Source organism: Anas platyrhynchos, chromosome 7, assembly GCF_047663525.1.
Source record: "Anas platyrhynchos isolate ZD024472 breed Pekin duck chromosome 7, IASCAAS_PekinDuck_T2T, whole genome shotgun sequence".
Classification (NCBI taxonomy): domain Eukaryota; kingdom Metazoa; phylum Chordata; class Aves; order Anseriformes; family Anatidae; genus Anas; species Anas platyrhynchos.
Window position 1 is genome coordinate 16844097 of NC_092593.1, and position 25882 is coordinate 16869978.

The 25882-nt window shown below is 41.6% G+C and overlaps 1 protein-coding gene across 3 annotated transcripts; it reads right to left on the reverse strand.

Moving 5' to 3' along the window:
- Positions 1-23: 23 nt before the first annotated feature.
- Positions 24-23258, reverse strand: LOC101798744 (protein mono-ADP-ribosyltransferase PARP14). 3 transcript variants are annotated; one of them, XM_038181893.2, is made up of 17 exons: positions 23106-23258; positions 19935-20074; positions 19810-19843; positions 16051-16308; positions 15270-15506; positions 12475-14774; positions 11214-11450; positions 10735-10956; positions 10190-10253; positions 9100-9249; positions 8330-8392; positions 6968-7135; positions 5521-5727; positions 4824-5432; positions 4137-4282; positions 2893-3067; positions 24-1265 (listed from the first exon to the last, which is right to left on the reverse strand). In XM_038181893.2, the coding sequence occupies exons 3-17, from the start codon at positions 19829-19831 to the stop codon at positions 976-978; spliced, it is 5148 nt and encodes a 1715-aa protein (XP_038037821.2). In that variant the 5' UTR covers positions 19832-19843; positions 19935-20074; positions 23106-23258; the 3' UTR covers positions 24-975. The 3 variants fall into 3 exon arrangements, with proteins under 3 accessions (XP_038037821.2, XP_005017619.5, XP_027318118.3); XM_005017562.6 differs by lacking the exon at positions 23106-23258 and adding an exon at positions 21816-22087; XM_027462317.3 differs by lacking the exons at positions 19810-19843; positions 19935-20074; positions 23106-23258 and adding an exon at positions 18083-18268.
- Between the last annotated feature and the right edge of the window lie 2624 nt (positions 23259-25882).

Sequence of the window (25882 nt, forward strand, 5' to 3'; positions counted from 1 at the left end):
AAAGCACGACCCGCCACATCAGCTATTTGTATCTACCTTTATTAAAACCGCGTATGCAAGGGGGGTGGTTGGCAGCTGTAAGGTTAGAGCTGGAAAAGTGCAGGTTGCGAAGAGTTCAGGTGTGCAAAGATCCCTACTTACTTGCTTTACAGAGCTTTAAAAATTTCCCTACAGTTTGAGCGGGGCAACTAAGTAGTACATCCCTACAGGTGAAAGTGCAGAGTGGTTCTACAGTGGGGTTAACGTTGCAATACTGTCCCAAACAAATTAGAGTCTCTCTTTACTACCTCGAAGATTCCAGGAGCAATGACTTTGTAAGTGGTTGTACGTAATGCAGAGAATACGTAATGTCCATAATGCCGCTAAGAAACAGGTATGAATTCAGGAAGTTCTACCTAGGGAATCACAAAGTATGCCATGACAAGATAAGGCAGCAGTGAAACAATGAGTGCAAATTCAGAGTTCCACCTTGGATTTTTGTTTTCATGACTTTTAGCACCCACGGTCAGTGCATCCCCAAGAATGACTGAAAATTCTGCTGGAGGACAAGGTTATTCCCACCGACACCAAGAGTTTTCAATAAATCTTCACAGGCAGCCACTTGGTGCTTTCTGGTGAATAGCAGAAGTGAGGGTGTGCGTAGATGCATCACCTACTTCAGGCCATAGGTGAGGCAGAGCAGCTGCCCTTCCCACCAGTTCCCATCTGCCTTGCCTCGGAAGAAGTCTGGGCTGGTGTCACTGCTCTTGCCTACACCTCTGCAGAACTGAATTTCAAATGTGAGTACTGAAATAATGCATTCTAAAATATTTGCTTGCCCTGGCCTCGTTGCACTGATCATTTGAAGACTTAATTAAACACATGGATAGATAAACAAACATTTCAAAAAAAATAAATGTAAAGAACAATCGAGAATGGCCCTGTTACTTTCTACACATAAAAGGCACCACAATATTCCAGACTATTAAGAATATTCTATCTCCTGAAAGTAATAAGGTATTCTGGATATGCCTGAATGTCATTAAATATGACAAACATCTTTGGTGAATTGATGTTATCAACCACGCTGTCATAGAGGTTGGTAGGATCTGCTGTACTTTTTGGCGGTGGAATGATTAGTCCTCCACTCCCAAGACAATATTCTCCAGTGAGGACCCGAGCCTGGTACATGTATTTTTTGCCATTCGTATCTGGTCTTGAATAAGTATCCTGAGCAGAGTAACTTGCATCAACAGCAAAGTAGGTTCCCTTCCCAATGCTTGCAGCTGTTTGAAAAGACATTTTCAAACACAGTTAGTATTCTTATTCCTATAAGAATCTCTCCCCTATTTTCTTTTTTATTCTGTAGAAGTTATGCATTGGCTACAGTTTACCAATACAGGTCTAGTAATAATCCTTTTTATCAGAATCAAACATGAAGCCCCTTAGATATCAGGTAAATATCAACAGAGCTATCAATAACCAGGTTTTCACTGTCTTTTCCTAAAGGTTGAAGAGTTCTTCTGTTTGTTTAGCCTAGTACAAGCCAACCAAATTACAATTCTTCAGAGTCTTTTCAACTTAAAGTGACTATATAATTGTAATTACGGTTTTCTAGTTACACTTCACAGCAGGAAGAGAGAGGAATCATGTTGCTTTGTCTGATCTGGATTTCATTTTTTCTGACATTGATAGAAAGCTGTTTAAGCTAGGTAGGTCCGTCCTATCTGGGTGCTCTAATCTTTGGTAATTTTAGATGGCTACCCAGTCTGACAGAAGAAGGAAAGCATGCCTTTCCTATTGCAGGTCATGGCTGAGATGGAGAGGTAGATGTCAATACTTGCAGGCAGAGGGAGGACATGAATCTAGGTCTCACATCCTGAGTTAATCTAAGTTCCTGGCACTAAAAAGCAGGAAAACAAAACTGTGTTTCCTCTGGTTGTGTTTTGAAAAGAAATGGTGGCAGCTATTTTTGTTACTCATTGTGTGCATATCAGGCTTCATTTTCTCAAGAAAATTTCAGCCTAAAGGATCCAGAAAGAGAATTAGCTACTTTTTAACACTTCAGCCTGGTCTGAGTCCATCAGATCTGAGTTAAGCTGTCCAGGTCTCTCAAGATCAAGTCAGCCCTAGGTATCTCTTAGGCTGAAAGTCTAGTCTTAAGGCTTTCTAACTAGTTTCTCCCTATGTCTTAAGGCAGAAAGCATTACAGACAAAAAGTAAGGACTTTGGAAGTAAGGTTGCAGAACCTTTAAGAGCAACTGGCACCTTGCAGGCCAAGTTCCACTTCCTTGGGTCCCATCCTTCATCTTTGAATGCCACCAGATTAGAAACATTACATGACTGTACTAGAGGAACTGGACAAGACAATCTTTAAACTGATGCAGACAGTCTTTCAGCTAAAGGTTTAACAGTTGCCCCCAGCAACTATTAAAGGGGACTAATTAATTCATTAATTTCGATTGATTTAATTTGCATAGAAAAGGTAGGGGAATATGATCTTCCGTCTGCTTGTGCTGTCATCTTTGGAAGCAACAGAAGTATCTGCATCTCTGCTTTGCTAGCTGGATTTGTCTAAGATGAAAGGAGGTACCAGCAGCTAGTTGGTATCTTATCCAAGGATGCAAGACAACAGTCCCCATTCCTCTCTGCAGGTAGATAATACAAAAGATATCTCAAAAGCTGCCTAGGGTTGATTTCAGCATGGGAAAGCCTTCTCTGATACCCTGTAAACAATTAAATTCACAAACAAGGGGTTAATTGAACAGGTTATTTCCTCTGTCCATGCAGACTGTGCTCTGGTGTTGTTTATTTTGCTCTCCAACTTTATTTGGTTTTCATGTCATGCTGACAGCACTATAACTAGCACTGCATACAAATTTAGGAAATTAACTGCTTTGGATAATGACTCACCATTCAATCCAGCAAAACCACGATTAAATCCATTGTAGTTGATTGTGCTCAATGAGGATACAGCTGTCCCATGGAACAGCAACTTCTCATTATCTTCCTTTTTGTTCTTTGAACACAGAGATTTTTTTTTGATTTGGTAGCTCTGCCAGAGGAAGGGATTTTGTATTCTTTCAATCTGCAAAGTTCAAAAAAAAAAAAAAAGGAGCTATATTTATGCTAGTAGGTATCAATATTTATCATGACAGCAAAACAGTAAAAGCAAACCAAACTGAAAGAACAACAGTAATTTTCACTATACCCCCTTAGTGCCATTTGGGTTAGGGGACTGAATATATGAGCCAGGAAAGAAGAAAGGGAAGTAGCTTACAGAATGGCTTTGAGCTTGGTAATTTTTGGCATACATTTGTTATGTATGGTAGCTGTGCACTGGTATTTTTAGAATAGGATGCTTTACCTCCACGAGAGGAAACAGGGCTTTGATGTGAGATGCATCCTATACATCCTAGTCATCTGTACTGATGAAAAACACTTCAGTTTAAACCAGCACCCTAGCTTGAAAGGCTCTGTCTGGGACCGACAGGGAAGAAGTCCATTCCTCCAGCAGTAAAATAGTGAAAAACTTTATGACCAGCCTGCAAGGACAGTGCTGCAGAGAGCTAACTGGGCAGCAGACTCTCCCATTAGGAAGAAGACCTGAAGAATGACCTCTCTGCAGCCCCAAATGTTTCCCAGATCTCCCACAGGACAGATTCCCACCCTACAGATTGACAGACATATGTTCTGCATTTGGTGATTAAATCTTGTCAACTTCTGGCAATGACATGAACTGCAGAAGAGGAGGCAAAATTTAATCCAATGCATAGCTGAAAGACATAAAGCTTTTTATCTCTTAAATTGTATTTCTTATCTATAATGGAACTTTCAGAATTAAAAGGACAAAATATTTGTTCATGCTTCCATTTGGATGCACCTAAGTGGACGTACCACATTAACTAGCAAACACCACATTAGTCTGAGAGTCAGCTTGAAGACTGAGGGTCACTCGTTTTGCATTACTAGGAAGGCAGAAATGGCTGTGCAACTCTTAGGAAATTTCATTTGATTTATATCCACACTGTACAGTGTCGAGGAGACTGACATGAAAGGTGGTTTAGGTTGCAGACGCTTTACAAACAGACATTTAGAAAGCATATAGATGTTTTTAGCCCCAAAGTTCACTTTTTTTTTCCCCCAAAGGATTTCACCTTCTCTATGACAAGGTTGTGACAGGTTCTCTGAAACCTGGTCTGAACATCCATATATTCCTGACATGATGGCTTCAGGGTAACGAGTTTGACCCGTTCATCTTGCATGTCTTCCCACTTTGAAGGGAGCTCTATTGCCTGCGCATCTGCAAAACAGGACTTGAATTATTATCAGAAATACCTAGCTTGGTTTAGTAGGTGTTTTACAAACTCGATTGCTTGCAAGGAGCTGAGAGGGCAGTACATTATGCAATACTTCGTTCCGAAAATGTTTTCTCTCTTCAGTATATCATTGGTACCATTAAGATTACATTTTTCTAGTCTAATTATCTCCATACCAATACATAACTAGAACAAGTTTGAGAACCATAGAAGAATTAGACTAATTCTTCACACTCTACCTCCTTCGTCAAACTTAGCATGAAAACTATGCTCACCAGTCACATACATGTGGATGATTTTTGTATTTAAAATAAAAGTTCTGATTTGGATCATACGTACCCCTACGAATTACGAAAGTAGAACTGCTGGCTATGGCATGCCCAGCAAAATAAATAAATAATAGCTGAATAAATAAATAAATAGGGAGTAGCCTACTTCTTTGGAATACCTACATTTGTAATTATCAGAATTATCATTCAATAATCTCTATTAAAGGTTTTCCTGATCAACAAAGCTGTAAGTTACCTTCATTCTTTGGCACACGTTGAATGTTTATAGTATTTCCTTGGTCATCACTAGCCTGTAGAGTATTCAGATCCACCACGTAGTTCTTCTTGATAATTCTGACAGTAAGATGTGTTTTTTTAGCTATTTTGGCATCCTCCAGCTGCATATTTGTCAGTTTATCAAAAGCAACAAATTTATCATTGTTTCTTTGATACTTCCATTCTACTAGATTATAAACAAGTTCTGACTTGGACTGTTCTTCTTGAGTATCCTTTATTTTTTTGATCATTTTCTGAATTTCCACAGAAACAGCAAAGACATCCCTGCTAAGACCAGAAATTTTAATGCAAGGGGGAGAACAATTCTTCTCAAGATGAATGGTAACATGTTTTCTTCTCTGGAGATCTGTCAAAGCCTCAACTTGTTGATCATTAAAACTTTCGATTAGCTCATCTGAAATACAGTTTTCAAATTGCTCCTTTAAAATTAATTTTATTATCCAAGACTCAGTTGCATTCACATCTTCTTGGCTTTCTCCACAAATTTGAAATGTAACAATATCAACTTTATTCTCCAAAACCAAGGGCTTTTTCTTCTCAACTGATGTTTTTCTGCCCCAGAAAAATGCTGCAATGAAATACATGTTAATTATTAGTTTCATTTAAAAGATCTTTAGTTTTGTGAGCCCAGGCACATGGAAAACCCACCTACTTACATTTTAACAAAGAGATCAGTGATTCTGGTGTGGATGAATTTGAATCTTCTCTTTTCTTCATGCTTTCATAAAAGTCCTTGAGCATATTTGTCTGGAAGATGACTATTTTAATTTCTTTCAAGTGCTGTACTGTTCCTCTGCTTGCAAATTCCACTATAGCATCCAACATCTCATCAGCTACCTTGGCTGGACTCTGTCCTGCCTGACCTAAACAAAAATAAAAGACACATGTCAGACAGTGAGCGATATTTAAATCACGGCAGCACTTGGAAAACAGATCACGTCCCCAGCTCACACAGATCGCTGTCACTGCTCTCCCACTATGCTTTCTGACTAAAGCCCAGTGCCTGACCTCAGCATTACATCTAAGTCTGGGAGCTCCAAGAGCTGACACCCATCGCACACTTGGGAAGACATTCTGGGACTCTCCCTCAGTTTGCTCTGAAGCTTCAATGAGCACTTCAGCCCTAGCATCCCCTAGATTTCTAAGCCCCACCTTCATCTCCTTCATCACTATCTCTGTCTGCATCTTTAAACTGGGTACCAAAGCCAAGCCATATTAAATTCAGTGGAGGATTTTGGCACAAGCCTGCAGCCTATTTCAACGTAGAAATGGGAACATTAAGATCGCAACTTTCCCTCTCACTCCCATACACCAAACCTGAAATGCAACCTAAAGCTTACCCTGAAACATTGCTGGGATCCTTGCAAATTTCAGCCACAACATTCCTTGGAGAGCTGCTGTGGCACCAGCACACAAATGATGTTGGGAGGCCAGCAGACCTGCTGTAACCATTACTGTGGAGTCCAAACACTGACCCACAGACCAAGCTCCTACCCTACACTAGAACACTGAGCAAGGAACAAGTCAAAATTTCTTTTTCCAGTCAAGAGGAACTTTGGGCTGAGAAAGACACCCTACTTTCTTCAAGGCCTGCTTCCTAAACTAACCACAAGCATAAGGCCAATAAGCTAGCCTGCCTTTAGCCCTCTGGTGGAGTAGGTAGGCTGAAACAGAGCCTGCAGGTATTCTGTACCCAACCCACTGTTTCTGTAGTCAGTCAGGGAGGGTTCTGGTCTCAGAACTCCATCTCTCTTCATATACAACCACCAGCCCCAGACATTCTGTGGGGCTGAAATCCCAAATCTCTATGGGAAGTTTGAGGAAGGTAGCCAGCTGAGGCACACAGTCTCTTTAGGGGGCAGAATGTCTTTTCTGAAGCAGCATCTTTTCTTTGCGTGTTCATTTTTTTAAAAAAGCAGCAGTTTTTAAATGTGCTGGTGAAGTTTGAACTGACCACAACGAACTTTCACAAAATAACAGTTTACACAGTTGTAAAAGTCTTGCAAAAGTCTACATAACACCTCTATCAGAGGTGTTAATTTCATCCCATTTCTGAAATACCCCCCAACACAGCCCTGATCAGTTTCTCAAGAAAATACAAACCTGTTCCAATTGCTGGGAAGGCAACAGATGTGTACATCCTTAGCTCACACTCATTAAGCACTTTGGAGACCTGATTCTTCACATTGTTATTGTGAATCAAGTGGATGATTTTACTGCACGACAGTTTGCCAGAATTTGTAGTAATAAAACCATTTTGAACCTGTCCAGCTGGATGAGAGAAGATAAAGAAGGAGACACAACATTTTCAAAGGCTATTTTCTGATAAGACAACTGTTTATGCTGATGCTAGTGTACAGTGGAGTAATAAATACTAGGAGTGGAAAGAGTAGAAAGAAATCCACTGTGTGCTTTATTATCCTGGTTTTAGTTGCTTCAAGTTTTCTCTGTAAATATTCTGTTTTCAGATTTTCTTCAGACAGTAATTCAAGTGATTGTGTGTTTTCTGTTTGACTGCAATATCCTGGGTTCTTTCCTACAGAGTAGTTTTCTATTAAGTATGACTTAACAATTCACGTTCAATTTAAATACAGCTTACTTTTATTTAAAAGCATACCAATGGAAATGTTCACAGTTCATTTATAGGTGGAACTTTTTCTTGTGTCACTTATTCCTTGAAAGCTCAAACTGTTATTCTGCAGAAGAGCTGAATGTTTAAATACTGTCATTAAAATAATGACCAACTGACTTAAGAGTCATGGTACGGAATCTTTAAAAGACTTTTGTGTTTTTGAGAGCGATAAATTTGGTTATGAACACCTACAAATGGCATCATATTATGAGGTTGAATGGACCCATGATCACCGAGTTACGTACCACTTCACTGGTCACAAAGGTAATGACTGATTGTAAGATGCTCTGCATGTACTGAGATCAGACTGACGAACAGGGAGAGTCTGCAGAGTCAAAAGTGGGGAAAAATATCCAAGAAACTCCATCCTGAAAGTTATCTTCTAGACTCACAACAGGAACATTTTGTTTTTGCAAGCAGAACACAGTTTCGCGATCATTATTTCAATTAAAAGTAACTGTGTATTTGTGAATATAAAACCAGATTTGCTATTAACTCTTAAAGAGCAAGTCCGGCACCTGATTGTCAAGGGGACTCTTTCTGTTCTTAAGTTAGGAACATGCCCAAGTAATTTAAGAGGACAAAAACTTACATTGTGTTCTTTTCCAAGCATTTATTAGCATCAGAAAACTGTATTGAACTTCTGTTTAGTTGTGAAAACAGAAATTCTCAAAGTATGTGTAAGGGCAACAGGACTTTTGAAAATTCCTAGAAGTGCAAACTTATCTTTTTAAGACAAAATAATTATGCTATCAGTACAGAGTTATAGCAACAACATTTAGTCTTTGGAGAGAATATACAAATTTAATTAAATAAAAACACATTTAACATACCATACTGAGCACATTCTTCTTTCACCTGGGAACCAGCAGCATCCATAACTGCTTTGAAAACCCCTTAAATTATACCAGAAAAAAAACATATACATTCATTAACTGAGCTAATTCTACTCAAACTCTAGCCAAATTCTGTATTCTATGAACTCCCAAATTCTCATGGTTCAAGATCTACCAAAGTGTAAAAGCTTGTCAGTTCCTCTGAGTTTCCTCTATGACACACTGTACTGAATGCAAAGAGAACACTGCCTTCATTATTAATAAGAAATCATTAAAAATGACTCATTTCACTGTTCTACCAGACAACAGTATGCCCTTCACCAAGCCCTCCAATTGCTTTGAATTGTATCATTTGGTGTCCTTCATTCTCACAATTCACAATGTCACCAAAGAATTTTCTGCTTTTTACAAGTGGATTTACTAAAGCAGAGCTTTGGCTTATAATGAAACATATTAGAACAAGAGCATTTTTGCAGAATTATATCTGATCTCAAGAATCTCTCTCTTTTTTTTTTTTTTTTTTAACCATTTTTAGTTTTAACGAGAAAAATCTCCACAGACCTCTTCTGTGTAGTTTGGAACTTACATGGAATATTCAGAATATGATAAAACATTTTAGTATCTATTTCCTGACAAATCACCACTTTCTATTTCACATCTGAAAAATACTTCATAAATGTTTCACATATGGACAATTCTTTCCCTTTCCCCCTCCTAAAAGCTACCACAAATTTAACCACTAAATAAATACATATTCAGTGCAATACCTGATGTGGCATCAAATGTTGGATTTGATATATTTACAATAACCTCTGTGTTTTCCTTTGTAATATCTCCACTATTTACTTGGAGCATAATGGGACCAATCTGCATTTCATAAACTCCCAATTCTTCAGTTGAAACAGACTTAATGAAACCTGCAAGGAAAAGAAGAATATCTTAAAACATTTCAATTCTAGTTTGGGGCATTATTCTCATTCATTTATGGAAACTTTAACTTATCCTTTTGAGGAGTTTACTGCCTACTTCTCTTTATTCAGTTTCTGAAAGCAGGAAGGTGCAGTATGCTTCCCACTTAAATACTGTGAAAGCAAAACCAGTTTGATTCCTGTAAGTTCATGCAATATCAATTCAGAAAGGACTGTTGGGGTTATCTGATCAGACCAGCTCTGTAAGAGACTTCCCTGCATGAACTCCTAAATGACACAGAGCATCCAACTTAAGCATTACCAGCAGTGGAGATCCTACCACACCACTTTTCTACATTATTTCATCTTTACCCTTACAGAAAGAATACCATTCCTTATTTCTAGTCTGAACTTATCCAATTCATATTTTATCTGCACACTCTTAACATTATCTCTCTGATATTCCCAGTAAGCAAGGAAAAAAGAGTTATATATTCTTAAGAATAATTGTCTGGTGTTGATGCAGTTCACTCCTATGATTTTGCTACTGTGTCATGCTACTGTCAATTAATGAATGGAAAGGAAATTATCCATTCTGTATTATCCCTATACAGGAGAGAAAAGGTACAGAAATACATGTTATTTATGTCTTACTTGGCAATGTGATGCCAAGTTCTCTTACCCTTTGAATTGGAGTATTATTTGTTCTCCTACCAGGATATACTCTTCCATGTAATAAGACTGGTCTCACTAAGGGATGAGCATGCCCTCAACAAAAGAAATTCCTCTTCAATATTTTAACAATTAGAATTTAAGAATGATGGTCCATTAGGAGGAAAAAAATGCTCTACTTTTGATGACATTTTGTCTGTTTCCTACTAAGAATAAAAGCACTTTGCAGTATTTACATTCTCCCCTGTGTCCCACCTCCTGTCCCTACAAAACTTACTTGGCTGTGGTGCTGCATTACTGCAGTTCTCAGTTGCCCTATGTTCTAGTTCTCTGGTAAAAGCCTAGGAAGAGAAAAAAAGTTACTAAAGATAGTATTTCAGGGTTTATATACCAAATATTTCTAAAATTAACATTAACAGTACGTAGCTCTTGTTGCATTTTACAGTAGTAAACACTACTCTTATTATTAATCGTTAGGTATCATTAGCAATAGTGGAAGCTTCAGTGTGGACAGCGTGATAACAGATACGGTCTTTGCATTGCCAGAACTGGCAATTGCTCTATGAAGAGATTAGTGAGCATCTTCAGGTATTTAAAGCGCCAACAGTGAGGCAAATTTTATCTGCAGCTTGTGCTTGCTGAGAGTTTACAGTTCAGAGATGCAGAATGAGACACTGGAGTGCCATCCCCTTTTCATTGGCCCCGAGTAGTAAGAAAGTGCTAAGTTATTACCTTAAGAAAGCAATATATAACTAAAATACCTTGTTAAGGTTGGACTAGAACAGTGTGTAACACAGATGGCTTTGCCCTGAGAAGACCTACCTGAACGTTATCCGTATCATCTGGGTGCAAGACAAAATGAACTTCCTGCAGTGTCTTTAGAGTGTGACTGCTACTGAACTTGAATACCTCATTAAACATTAACTTAGAAACAATCGTTTTAGGAAATCCAAATCCTCCAGTTCCAATAGCTGGGAAAGCAACTGAATTCAGTCCAAGTTCTTCAGTTTTCCTCAAGCAGTAATTGATTGTGTCTTCTAGGATCTGTAAAACACAGCAAAGATCATTTTTTTTTATTTTTTAGGAAACAAACAAACTTGTTTAATGTGTTATTAGATCTTTAGAAACTATGCTGGTGTAAGAAAATGTTTTTAGTCCATTAGGGCATCTTTAGGTTCACTGAAAAGGAAGTAAATGGAGTCAGTTTGCCTAAAATAACTTTTAAATACTGAAACTTCAGGATGGGGTGCCAAGTGAATCTGTTTTCTAAATCAAATATTGTAAAAATAATTAAACTGTACCTTCAGAGACTTTCCTTTTCCTCTGTCCCACCCAGGAAGTACAGCATGAAGCACAAACTTGCAAGCCAGAGCATATCCACTGGTGCAGAGCACATTCACTTGCCCAGATGTATTTCCTTGTATTTCCTTGTCAAACTGTGCATGGAGTTTTGGTCCAGCCTTTTCCAGCAAGGCTTTGCAAAGAGGCCCTACACCAAACTGCAAATCTGTGCCAACGCTGTTGACGATAACATCCGTCTGCAACAAAATCACAACAAAAATATCTATAACCAGGAGAGATCAGGTCGTCCATTGCCAGTATATGCCGAGCCATCAAACGCTGAGCAGAGGTTAGGCTGTGACTCACCTCATCTCGAGCAGGTGCCTGTGTCAGGGCAGGTGAAACAAACACAACCCCTGCACTCTGCCTTATCCCCTCTCCCCAGAGCCAAGTCTTTCTGACATTTCCTTGTTGATGAACTGCGGCTGCACTGCTCCTTCTGCAGCATCACCACAAGATGTACGTATCGTATAAAGCACATGTAGCATATAAACTTTAATGCATCTTTCCTCCCTTTCACTGAAGTGGGATTGCATAGTCCTGGTCAGAAAAGCAGCATCTCACACACCAAAAAAAGGTGAAAGAAGGTTGCTGTGCCTTCGTGAAGAAAAATAGACAGATCTCCAAAGTCTGTTGTTTGCTTTGCAGTTCCACTGGAGGTGTTTTATTTACAAGTTATTTAAAATTTATGTCACATTGAGATTTTTTTTTTACATCTAGTATTGCTCTTCTGTTGGAACAGGCTTTTACAGACACCAAAATGACAGGAGAAGCAACCAATATTGGAAAGAAAAAAAAGTCTAGACTTTGGCAAACAAGCTAAGCGTGGACCCTTCTATGGGACTGCTTTTCTGATTTCCCTTAATATCTAGCCTAGCTAGCTACAGGTCACATAAATACTCCAAGAAAGTATTATAGTATTTCCCTTTTAGGAAAAAATCAATCATCTGTTTTACATGTTGATCCTATATCTGGAGAACAAATAACACCTGGCTAGAAACTTAACATTCTGAAATTCATGGCTGCCCTCTAGAAATGTCTTCAGAGTCTGAAACCTGTCAATTCTGCAATCTTGATTCCTCATTTGGCAGGCACGTGGTCTCTGTTTCTCTACATAGCAATTATTGTGTAAAACAATATAACCTAATGTACTTCCTCTTCTACTAACATTTCAAGAAAATCTTCACATGAAGTTAGAGAAGTGGAAAATTAAAGACCTACCGTGGCATCCTTAATGTTTTTCTTCTCCACTCTAATGAGCAGTCCTTCGTTTGTTGTAACCACCTGCTCATTGTCTCTAGCCTCCTGAAGAGCCTCTTTTCCCTTCTCCTTCTGGCCTTCCGGCAGTCTAGGACTTGTAGACTGTGTTGGCAGCAGGAACACGGAGGATGACTTAGTTGTAAATATTTTTCTTACAATCATACTCAGAACCTGTACCTTATCCTCTGTGATATCCACAAGATGAATCTCCTTCAAGCTGCTTTTCCCCCTGGCTTCTTCCAAGGTTTCCTTGATGGATGACACAATTGAATTTGCAGACATCTGCAGCGGGAAGCCAAGGATCCCTCCACTTACAGAAGGGAAAGCTATAGAACGATGATTATATGTTTCAGCTAGTTCTAGGCTCTTTTTAACCGCTTCTTTCAACACATGCATGCACTTTCCTGCTTCATCCGTCCTCCACCTGCACACAACAGCATGAATGATGTTTTTGCAGGGGAGTTTCCCAGCACCTGTGATAACCGCACGCCCAGGCTGCAATCCCTTATTCTTCCTCACCAGCTCGTCATACTCCATTTGCAGCTCTGGACCAGCCGCTTGTAGCAGTGCCTCAGCAAGGCCACTGATGTGTTTCAAGTCTTCGTTTGATGCATTCACCACAACATCAACTGGATAATTGCACAAGTTACCTTTATACACTGCTACTTCAACTCCATCTGGCAGGGTTTGCTTGTAGTGGAGCTTTCTCTCCTCTTTATTATCATCAACTTTTTCACTCTCTTGTTGATGTTCTTTTTCTTTCAGAGTAATCAAACAGTTAAATTTCTGCTTTGCCTCTAAAATGAATGAATCTTCCCTCTCAGTGAAGAACTCTTTGGCTCCTGGTTTATCAATCGGCACATCTTTCCAGTAGAGGGATGAGAGAATTTTTTCAAATAGGGTGGCTGCTTTTGGCACTTCTCCTTTTGGTCCACTCAGGGAAATACACAGTGTCTCGCCGTGAAAGTGCACTGTCACACCTTTTTTTCCCAGTTCTTGATAAACACCAGATTTTTCCTTCTCTACAAACCGCAGTACTGCCAGTGACTTAGTTGGGATTACTTTTTCCACGTGTGTGTTTCTATCTATAAAATCATAAAGATTCTGATAGACTTTTTCTACGGTCTTAGAAAAGCCAATAATAATCACTTTATTTTCTTTTCCAACAGGTTCATCAATGACTACAGTTTCCTGGGAAGAATTGTACTTCTTACGCAAGGAGGCAAGAAGACTACTCCACTCCTTCTTTTTCATGACTGCAGGGTCTTCCATGTCAATGCTTTTATATGCTAAGCCTGTCTTTATTTGCTTTTCTGCTTCTAAAAGATCTTTAGGAGAGTCCCCATATAGCACCACAGCATTATCCTCAAGCTCATAAAAAGCATTAATATTTTTCACAGTAAATAATGTCTCTGACATTGCTTTATTATTTTCACGCTGTAGATACAGGAAGACATAGCGGTCGATGTTAATTGATGTGCATGGCATATTCAACACCCTTTCCAGTAAGTCAGCTTTGATTTTATATACTTCTGCAGGTAATCCACACAACTGAACAGTTTTTTTTGTGTTGTCATAGAAGATCTTTAAGTGCGGATATTCTTTGTGAATATTCTTTTCTAGCCCAGCATTGCGCAAAAGTGCGTATTTCCCTGGGATCACTGACACAGAAATTTCTATACTTTGTTTTTTCCTTTCACTTTCCTTCATTGCTTTTTCCATGCATTTTCTCACTTCTTTCTCTGCACTGTCCACTGCTGCTCTGGTGCCTGCTATCACCACCATCTCATCAGAAATATCAGTTTTGATCAAAACACTGCCTTCCACCAATTTGTTTTTCAATTCTTTCCAGTCCGCTGAATTTACTTTACACTTTATAGCTGTGTAATGTGACATGATACGTGAGAATTCAGTGGTAGCATCTTGCTTCCATGTCTTAATCAATTTAACCATTAGCTTCTTCTGCTCAGACATAGATGATGATGGACACAACATAATTTCCGGGTTCACGCAGTCTGGCTGGGGCCATTTTATACAACAATGGCAAATTGCCATTTCCTGGTTTATGTCTTGTATCAGTCTATCTTGCCGTTGTAAAAATTGCCAGACGTAGGCATCTAGTGGTACCACGACAGGGTCTGGCATCTTGATAACTGGTCTTTCTTCTCCATACAGAGCTGTTCCCAGGGAGTGGTAATATGGATGCACAGAAACTGGCATCTGTTCAAGTAAATGCTGCTTTTCCAAAACAGTCTTGACATCTAAAAGTTAAATAAAATAACTCATGGGTTCTTTGCATTAGAAAAAGCTGTTTTTATGTCTTTCTAATTCCCAACCACTCTGTAAGTGTGGCTCCAAGTAATGTAGTAAATATGGTTATGCCTTTATTTTCCTGTATAGCTGTGCCTGGCATTCATTTTCTAAGGAAATCCCAGAACAGAGCAGGGCAACTAAAGTTATTACTACGAAACGTACCTTACTTTCAGTCAAAAATAAAACTCATTGTCCCAGTACTTCTTTTTTTTTTTTTTTCCCCAGTTGGAACAGATAAAGAAAAGGAATTATAAGGTTGACAGGGAATTAAAACCACATTACCACAAGCTAATTACATATTAACTTAATGTACAAAATATTCATATACAAATACAGAATGTCAGAAGAAAAGCAATCGCCTGGCATTTAGTTAATGCTAAAGGAATTTACTAAATCAGGAGTCAGCTTCCTCAGCTTAGTTAAGAGACAGAGACAGCCATTACCTTTGTGATCACAGAAAGTAATGATAGCTGCGTTCTCCTCGGGGAGGAGCTGGATGTCTGACACAGGCCCACCTCCGCTTCGTGCACTCTCGAAATAAACTGTGATATAGTCCGTGGAAATGTTATCTGGTATGTTTTCAGCCTTGATGCTGCAGGTCACTTCAAGAAGCCTGGCAGTCATGTTTAATTTTTTGAATCTTTTGTTCTTTTCACACTTGTTGACAAATTCTTGAGTGTCTGTAGCCAGAAAAAGCAGTATTAACTGAACGTGTTTTCCTGAACCATATCAGTCCCAGCTATCACTTCTGGCATGGGAATGAGCTGAGTCTACTTCTCCTGGTATGTGAAACAGAACTGCCTTTGGTGCCAAATAACTCTGTGTTGCAATAAAAAAGGGGAAATGGACACAGTCACATTACTTTCTGCTATCAATTACTGCTATGTCTCTGGTCTACTCTTACTCGTCTCTTGCCTATACAAAGTACTTCTCACTGTTTCATTGTCCACTGGAACTGAGACAAGGACTGAAAAGTAAGACAAAAACAGTGAAACATTCTCTTCCAGATTCAGTTTATGAAATTGTCGTAGTCTTTTCTTTGTAACATTTGGAGCACAGACATTTTCATGGAGCTGTATATAAAACTTCCATCTTCCTTGAGAGACTACAGCCCACATTTGTTTTTGAAACTGTTTGAATCTCTAACAGGATAGGAATTAGGCTCTTAAATCTACTATCCATACATATACATGGAAATAATTAACAGAATTCACAGTGACTTACCAATATTTTTTAGAAAAGTAGTTACAGCAACATTTAATTCAGGTATCATTTCCACAATGAACTCATCATCTACAGCTAAGCCACTGATGTTCTCCAACAGCATATTTATGTATTTTTCAGTGCATTCTTGCACATTTTCAAGTACCACCAAAGACGACATCTCTGCAGACTTTTCTGCAGTGTGCTCCACAGAGTGAGGTCTCTCCTGAAGGTCCCTGTCTGGAAGAGAACTCTCCGTCTTCTGCAAGACTTCTACATCTTTTTTAACAGAAAGAGAAATAAGCCATATTACATATCAGTACACATTTCCAGGAATAAATATATGTTACTTTCTCTCCTTCCCATGAAGAGATATTGTCTAACCAAACATATACTGCAGGGCACCCTGGGACGTTTTGGGATCTAAAATAGCCTAGAGGTGACGTTCTCTCTAGCCCCAGTCATAAATGGAGGTCAAGGTTGCTGCTGAAAGGGATCTGAGTGAACAGATTTTAACAGGGATACACGAAAAACAGAGTGGATCTGGAAAGTACACAGAAGCTGTAAATGAAACATAACCAGACTAACGATTTAGTCTGGTTAACATAACCAGATCACCCACCTACATTTTTATATGGGTCACAATTTTATATGGGTCAGGTAATAGCAGTTCAGCTTAGAAGAAGGTTGCATCAAATGAACGCGTACACCAGACAAGCAAACAGAGTCCTCAGCATCTGCTGACATCTAGCTGTGGAGTGCTTGTGAGCAGCCTTTGCTTTTTCCATCTGCTCCCAAAGGGGGAAAAAAAAAAAGTCTACACTGCAGCTGCTCACAGGAGTCCTCAGGAAAACCCTGGAGAGTCACCACAGTAGGTGGGTGATCACAGAGAAGAAAACCACACTGCACATAAAAAAGGGACCACTGTGGGGAAGAGGGAACACTGCTAGTACGGGCAAATTTCACCAACCGTAGCAGGGGTACCCAGTCATTGTGGTGGTAACTGAAATACCAACGGAGACACTGCACCATCTGAGGGGCTGCAGGCAACCTCCTTAGTGGAGCAAAAAGATCCACGAGTAAATGAGTCCACTGACACAAGCACTGCTGTGTGCCCCCAGGATGGACGCAAGTCTAAAATCTAATGCAATAATTTGCCACAGCCCCTCAAGCATTGGTGAGGGCTGTAAGAGACCCTGCAGGTTCTGCATCGCTCTCTTGGCCCAGGTGCAGACATAACAAGCCCCAACATAGCTCAGTGTGTGCGCGTGCACTACAGGCAGCTCTGTGTGACTGGATGCAAAGCCTCCCGGTGAGCACCATGCCCCGCTGTCAGCACAGCACAACAGCACTGAAGGACCTGTGGGCACAGCATTTAGCAGGGACGTACAGCTGCTCATCGCAGCACACCCAAACATCCTTTTCCTGCAGGTCCTCCGAAGTATTCCCCGCCCCAGCCTGCACAGTCAAAGGATCACCAACCATCACCCGACACACAGAAATTAAAAAAAAAAAGCATCAGCTGGTGCAGCCACAACAAAATTTTGCAGAGAAGAAATGACGGGGGGGGGCAGATTCGCCTCAGCAGCTCTTTCTGGGGCTGCTTGATGTTATGGGGCATGCACCCCACCGTTCTGTTTGCCAGGGCTATCAGCAACAGCAAACAGGAACTGAGGGAGAAAAGTTGCCCCACGAGCCTACAGGGGGCAGAGGGGCTTTTCAGGTTGCTGACACACTCCCAATTCCAGCAGTCGGCCCTAAAGAACCAAAGAGGGCTCAACAGGACCCACCAGAAGATGCTTCCACCCAGCAAGCACCCCTGGGGCCACCACCCATGAAAATGGAGGCAGCTTTCCTCTCACCGTCCCGACAAACAAGAGCTGCTTTGCTTATGCTCAAAAGCATCCAAAAACCATCCTAAACCCCGGGGCAGTGCCTGACAGATGGCTCCAGGGGCTGACCAGAGCCCCGCACCACCACTGCCGCAGGCCCACCCAGGCCCCCAGCACCCCCACCCCTCAGAGCCACCCCTACAGCTTCTCCCTCGCCTCACCCAGCACAAGTCCCGGCCCCTCAGAGTCTTCTGCCCCTGCACCCGCTGTGGGGGCAGACATCTTCACCCCGCGGTCCCCTCGGGGGTCCTTGGTGCTGGCAGTGGCAGCAGGCCCCAGGCAAGAGGGAGAAATCCAGCGTGATGGGACTGCAGCTGGCGGACGCGCCAAGAGGCTGCGCCCTGCTGGCTGGGCGGTTTTATTCGTGACCCTGACGTACAACAACAACTGATAGCACAGCCATAACATTTACAGAAGATAGTCTCCTTCAAAGGCTTACCAGCATAACTCTGACAAGAGGAAAACAAAAGGCACAGCTGCAGAAGCCACAGCTCTGTGCATGCTACTGTGATTTGGTCACTGACAGGAACCAACCGTGCCACCAGGACCAGTGCGAGGAAGTGCGAAAAAAGTCGAAAACGAAAATTAGGCTGATGCAACCAAAGAATTAAATGCAGCATCTGGAGTGTTTTTGTAACACTCATACCGACTTTAAAGGTCCTTTATGGTATAACCTTAAAAAAAAATAGCAGATGTCAACTTTGACATTGAAAAGAGGAGAAACATACAAAGCAGCTTTGAACAGGAAGCAAAATGTACGAGCATAAGCACTGAAAAACTTTCTGATGAACTCGTCTTTCTTGGTGGCCGAGCACTTACTTTTCACCAGTGCAGGTGTATTTTGATGTGCAGTACTGTTTTCTAGAAGCACGACTGCTTCTTGAGTCATAAAACTTGCTCGGATATTGCTGAAAGAGGATCTAGCCAAGCTCACTGAGGTACTGGTGAGATACTCCATTTTACAAAGCCTCCTAACTGCAGGGAGTGCAAAGACACCAGGTCTGGGATTAAGACCTTCCATATAGGTGCTTACATGCATGTCTCATTTTAGAGCAGGTGTACAGGATATGAGGACTAAATACCTCTCTGAAGATGCTCCTCTGGTGAAAATGGCTAAGCCTGGCAAGGTGAACTCCATCCTTGGTGAACATGCCTGGCTAGTTATGCTTCCTTGTATCACATAAGCCAGGTTGCCAAACTCAGAAATAAATATCAGCACAATTCCTGCCCCAGTTCTGGCTGTAATAGAGTTAATTTTCTTCCCAGTAGCTGGTATGGTGCTGTGTTTTGGATTTAGGATGAGAATAATGTTGATAACACATCAATGTTTTAGTTGTTACTGTGCAGTGCTTACACTGAGTCAAGGGCTTTTTTGCTTCTCAGCGAGGAGGCTCGGGGTGTGTGAGAAGTTGGGGGGGACACAGCCAGGAGAGCTGACCAAAATGCACCAAAGGGATATTCCATACTACATGATGCTGTGCTCAGCAATAAAACTAAGGGAGTTGGGCAGGGGGGCTAGCATTGCTCAAGGACTGGCTGGGCATTGGTCAGCTGGTGGGGAACAATAATGTTGTTTAACAGTTGCTTTTTTCTTTCTATTCCTCTTTTCTTTGTTCCCTTTCTTATTAAACTGTATAAAAACCCACAAGTCCTCACTTTTACATTTCTGATTCTCCCCCCCCTGCCACTGGGGAGGAGTGACTTGAGTGCTGTGTGGTGCTCAGCTGCCTGCCAGGTTAAACCACAACACACAGGGCCTGGGCCAGGTTGCCAAACTCAGAGAGAACATTTCAGCACAACTCCCCACAGAACGGGAGATCTGTGTGAAGAAAAGCATTGTTTTTGTTTTACAAAGAATCATCACACAAAGTGATGGATAACATTTTACCTTTTCTTTGAAGGTTGCTCATGGCATCCGGAGCCTAAAATAAAATTAAAGCAAATTATGAATGACTGATTTGGCACTCTCATCATTGTTTCAAAACTCTAGTTAGGATAACAATTTTTATTCACCTTTTTGTGAACTATTTTTTCTTCGTATGCTTCCTCTTTGGTAGCTACTGCTGTTTCAAGCTCCGTGACTATCAACTTCAATTTTCCTTGTGTTCCCAAATCCAGCTCATGAGTCTGTCTCTCAAGAACACGTTGCTTCACTAAGGAAAATCAAATAAAACAGTGACAATGTGAATAAAAATACAATTTTACACTTTAAATAATGTGGCACACTGCTGCATGTTTATGTTTTATATTTCATATTTCTAATATATATCTGTAATCATATGTTAACTTCTATTAATAATTTTTTTTATTCCAACTACAATTCAGGGAATATTACTGTGCATCAAATTTAATAAACGTGTATCTATGGATCTATATAGAAGATTCACAGAACCACAGAATCATTGCAGTTGGAAAAGACCCTCAAGATCATCAAGTCCAACCATCACCTAGTGCTACCAAGTCTATCACTAAACTATGGTCCAAAGCTCCACGTGTCTGTTAAGTACCTCCAGGAATGGTGATACCACCACTTCCCAGCTTGTGCCAATGCCTAACCACTCTGTGACGAAATTCCTCCTGACATCCAACCTAAACTTTGCCTGAGGCAACTTGAGCCTCCAGGCAAAGTTGCCTCACCGGGGCCAAGTAAAGAGGGACAATCCTTTCCCTGGTCCTGCTGGCCATGTTGTTTCTGATGCAGGCCCGCATGGCATCGGCCTTGTAGGCCACCTGGCACATGGCTGGCCCATGTCCAGCCTGCGGCCGAGCAGCTTCCCCAGGTCCTTTTCTGCTGGGCAGCTTCCCAGCCACTCTTTCCCGAGCCTGTGTCGCTGCATGGGGTGATGAGCCCCAAGTGCACCCAGCCCCCAGCCTTGTTGAAGGCCGTGCAGCTGGACGTGGCCCATCAGTCCAGCCTACGCAGGTGCCTCTGCAGAGCCTCCCTCCCCTCAAGCAGGTCAACGCTCCTGCCCAGCCTGGTGTCATCTGCAACCTTACCCAGGGGGCACTCAATCCCCTCATACAGATTATTGATAAAAACGTTACGCAAAAACAGCCCCAATACCAAGCCCTGCGGAACACCACCAACGGATTTAACTCCATCCACAACAACTCTTTGGGCCTGGCCACTTTTTTACCAGCAAACACTACATCCATCCAAGCCACAAGTGGCCGGTTTCTCCAGAAGGCTGTGGGAAACTGTACAAATGCTAAGTCCAAGACCATGACACCCCCAGCCTTTCTGTCATCCACTAAGCGGGTCATCTTATCATAGCAGGAGACCAGGTTGGTCAGGCAGGACCTGCCTTTTGTAAAGCTGTGCTGACTGTGTTTGATCGCCTGGTTGTCCCGTACGTGCCAAGTAACAGCACTCAAGGTGATCTGATCCACGACTTTCCCTGGCATCAAGGTTCAACTGACAGGCCTGTAATTCCTTGGATTTATTAATTTGCAGGCTACTAAGCATTAACCAAGAAGCCACCTAGAGGATAGTACTAAGCACTGAATTTAGACGTATGGATTTATGTAAATCCATATATTGTATATTCTATATTACATTATAGGGTCCATATTATGCATTATACAATATATATCTCTGTAGTACATATGAGATGGTGAATCACGGAGTGGCTCGGTTGGCAGGGACCTTAAAGCCCCCTTAGCCCCCCAGCAGCCCAGGCTGCCCAAACCCCATTCTGCCTGGCCTCAGGCACCCCCAGGGACGGGGCACTCCCAGCCTCTCTGGGCAGTGCCCCACAGCTTACAGTACAACCTACAGCACAGCTCGGAGCGTGCACGTCCCTAAAAACCCTGCAGAAAGCCACCGCTCCTGAACTACCCCTCACCTCCCAGTCCCCTCGCTCGCCCCCGGGCCCCCTCAGAGCAAACCCTCACCGTCGGGGTGAGCGAAGCAGACGAGGAGGTGGCCGGGCCCCCCCTGCAGCTCGCACTCGCCGCCACCCGAGCGCTTGTGGCTCTGGAAGTAGAGGAGCAGCTTCTTGCGCAGGGCAGCTGGCGGCTCGCCCTCGCCCCAGTCGCCACGCACCAGCAGCGGAAAGGTGGCCACCTGCGGCCCCGCCATGGCCACCTCACGGCCCCGGCCCCGGCCCCGGCCCCCTGCCTTTCACTTTCGTTTCTCCTCAGGGCGGGCCCCAAACATTTCCCGGCACGCAGCGGAGCCGCCGCTGTTGTCCATCCGGGCGAGGCCTGAGGTGGGCAGCAGCTGGGCAGGGACCACCATGGAGCTCAGCCCCTCAGCGACCCTGCGCCTTCACCCACAGCGCGCCTCAGGCGTGGTCAGAATCACAAAACTTGTGTTTCTCCACCATAAACGAGTTGCTCCAGGGCTGCTAACCCTGGCACCTGTCACGCTGCTGAGACAGCGACTGCCTGCATTTCTGAGAGATCTTTCTTTAAGTCTCTTCGCACTGAAAGGGAAACTTCAGGCATTTGGGCCCCTGGCACTTTGCCCTTGGTGACTGCTCACAGGGAGCTCCTGAGCCTGCACCTGTACAACCCTCCACAGCTTCCCCCTGAGAAAGGGGCACACTGCTCCTCGCTGCTACGCTTGCAAGGCTTTTCCTTCACCCGGACTTATTTTTCTTCACTAATGCCATAACCTCCCTCGCATAGCTACAGCTGGAGTTATCTTCTTCAAGGTCCCGCACTTGGGCCTTGAAAAGGAGTGTTTTCCAGTTAAGAGCTGCTGAGTCATTGCACATCCAGTAATGGGCAAAGTTTTTCCAGTCTTCTGAAGTGCAGTAAGTGTCCCCACCTCTGCGAGTATAAAATGTGCAAGTTTGAAAGGCTGAAGAAAAATTACAACGTGAAAAGAGTTTATATCATAGCCAAGACAGGCTGCGAGTGCTGGTGTTGTAAGCTGCACTCACTTGAGGGTTTTTTGAGCACTGTTTAGTTAACTGCATTACTCTTTTTAACCAGAGATAAATACATATCCTTTCAACCTGCAAAACAGTATTAATTCTTAATAAAATCTTAATAAGCCCTTAATAACACTGGAGGAAAGCTAGTCGCTTTCAGAACCCCACATGAAGCTTCATTTTTGAATGACTGCTGGGGACATATGAAAAATATATTAGCAAAAACTTTCAACTAGTAGCAACCTATTAAAAAGAAGTAATTGATAATTGTCTCCTAATCATCCAAACGAATAACAAGACAAACCTGATAAATTCAGCAGAGCCAAGAACTGCTAAAAAGTTGGAGGTGCTGCAGCACTCTGCTTTCTCAGTCGACCTCATGATACCTGATGCTGTTCAAAGTATTTCTTTTATTGTCAATATGCTACAGAAATTATATTGCTCTGATTCTCCCCCCAGTTCCAATGAAACTCTGAACTTTGGCTTGGTTAATGATTACCTCTTTGAAATAAACTATTTCCTCAAGCCTTGTCAAAAAGTCCTTAGCCCAACCAAACAAACACACAAACAAACTTCCCCCCCCCTTTTCCAACACACGCACCCCTTGCCTTTCTTTGCCCTGTTCTTTTCTCCTTAAGATCACAGGAAGGGCACTACAGCGTACAAGAGCAGGAACACCTTCCTTACACTTATTTTCATGTCTCTCTTAGGCTATACCTTATTAATTTGGGTATTAACTAATTGCAGAAGGTTGGGTGAGGTTTACAAATCCTCTTACTGACGTGCCCGGGAGGGCCATCGTATCAAAATTAAGCAACACCCTATTAGAGAATTCATTCCCCAGGTAGCTGCCTGTAAGTAAACTTTTGAAAACCAATGCTAAATATCTCGAGAGATTGTTTTAGATAAACACAAGCCATTAACTACAATTAGTTCATTTATTGAAACCCACAGTAAATGACAGTCAGCATTATAATTTATGATAGCTTCTCATACTCATCAGAAATGCAACACCATGCAGTCAGTGGTTGAGAGAATGTCTTTCAATCCCCCAACAGCACTACCCACTCTTTGTTGCAACTAGGATGGCCGGGATGCTGCATGGAAAGGCCAAGATATTATAAAGGGGGTGGACAGGTGTAGAATTTCTACTGAAAACTACAGTTAGGTTACATGTCAAATTGAACTCCTGTTAGATAGGTTCGACTGCTCCAAGTGGAAAAAAGTAGTCTATGGCAGTGCTATCAAAAATTGCCAAAGGTTGCTTAAATATAAAGAAGCTTTAAAAAATTAATTTGATAAAACTATTTGTTTTCACTGATTTTATATATATATATATACACACACATACACATTATGTGTATATATTTATATATGTATTAATGTGCAGGACAGATTTATAAAATGAAGAGACATGCAAACTTGGCTGCAATCAAAATGCTCATCTAGTAGAAGTGATAAGGTATTCTGGGTAAGCTTGAATATCATTAAATATGATAAACATGGATGGATTGTTTACGTTATCAGTTGAGCTATCAAACAGATCCATGGAATTGCTAGCACTTTTTGCTGCTGGAGTAACTGATCCTCTTGTCTCTTGAGAACATTCTCCAACAAGTACTCGAGCCATGTGCATGTATTTCTTTCCATCCACATCTGGTTTATAATGGACGTAGTGGGCAGAATAGCTGGCATTAACAGCAAAGTTCATTCCATTTCCAAAGTTTGCAGCTATAGTCAGAAAAAAAAAAAAAAAAGAAAAAAGTGTATTTCATTAATAACAATCACTTATCTGCCAAGAGCTTCACAGGCTCTAATGATGGCAATAGAGAGATTTAACAAAATAGAACATTTTGCATACAAGGCAAGACTACACAAAGGACATGAGTTATTCCTAGCCCTATTCAACGAAACGAGCAGTGTTGAAATTCACATTATTATGCATTCCAGCATAGCTCTGATTAAATCCAGAGTTGTTAATTAAGGTTAATGACTTGTCCCATGACACAAAAGCTTCTCATTATCTCCACTGACATTTTTCTCAGCCATTTGATGCCTTTTTTTTTTTTTTTTTTTTTTAGGTCTTCCACAAAAATGGGTTCTGTACCCTTTCAATCTGCAGAGTTTGAAATTTTTTTGACTTTTTTTTTGACTTTTTTTTTTTTAGCTTGTTGTCATAAAAAGCATCAGTGTATCAACAATTCAATGTTCCAAGATTCTACTCCTAGCTACAGCACGTGTAGGCTACCTTATAAAATAAGTTAGGCACATCACTCCAGACTTCAGCACGACAGACAGCATTACCCAACCCAAAATGCAACAGGGAAATGATGTGGGATAGTTTTGTGTATGACCCAGCAACCTGCAAAACACCCACCTGCCAAGCACATATGGGTTAAGGCAGCAGATGCTCTGCTCTACTGTAGCAAAAGTGATCTAATGAAACTTTAGAAGCAATTGCTTAAGACTTGCTCCAGATACCTGAACTTGATGCAGAATCAAATTGATGCTGATTAAAATTGGTAAAACAGATGGCATTACTGCCTCTGATCTCTTATTCTTTGGGGAAACGTCCCGAATAACCTCTCATGTAACTTGACTGCTCAGTAGTTGATGCCTATGCAAAAGTGACACTTACATGCAGAGGTACGTAGCCTTGTCACTTCAGGAGTAGTTAATGCTTGAAGCTAATAGCTTGACTGCAAAAAAATTAGTGGATACCAACATAATGTCAAAACTGGCTTCACATCATCAAGCCATCTCAAATCAGGGGTACCCTCTTGAGGATTAACACACTGGCAAGCAGTCTGGCACATGCTTCTACGCTACCAGAAGCAAACAGTCAGTAGTGCTCAAACAGAAAGTTTTTTAGAAAGAGTATTTGTGTAGACCTAAGCAATAGCAGCCTTCATTAGCAAATTGCTTTTCCCTTGTTTCTGGATAGGGAATCCCCACTGCTTGCTGAGTTTTGACACTGGAATAAGCAGAAGAGAAAAATGCATAGTAGCTACCTGAACAGAGACCATACACGCAGGCACTTCCATTAAAATCACCTTACCTGGCATGTTTTCAGCATCCTAA

Excerpts from the sequence above, each read along its gene's own strand:
- LOC101798744 (XM_005017562.6), bottom strand. The coding sequence starts at position 22,002 with ATGGCGGGGCCGCAGGTGGCCACCTTTCCGCTGCTGGTGCGTGGCGAC. Across the intron at positions 15,507-16,050 it reads TACTTTTCTAAAAAATATTG|ACACTCAAGAATTTGTCAAC; the intron begins GTAAGTCACTGT and ends TTCTGGCTACAG. Across the intron at positions 10,254-10,734 it reads ATGATACGGATAACGTTCAG|GCTTTTACCAGAGAACTAGA; the intron begins GTAGGTCTTCTC and ends TTCTCTTCCTAG.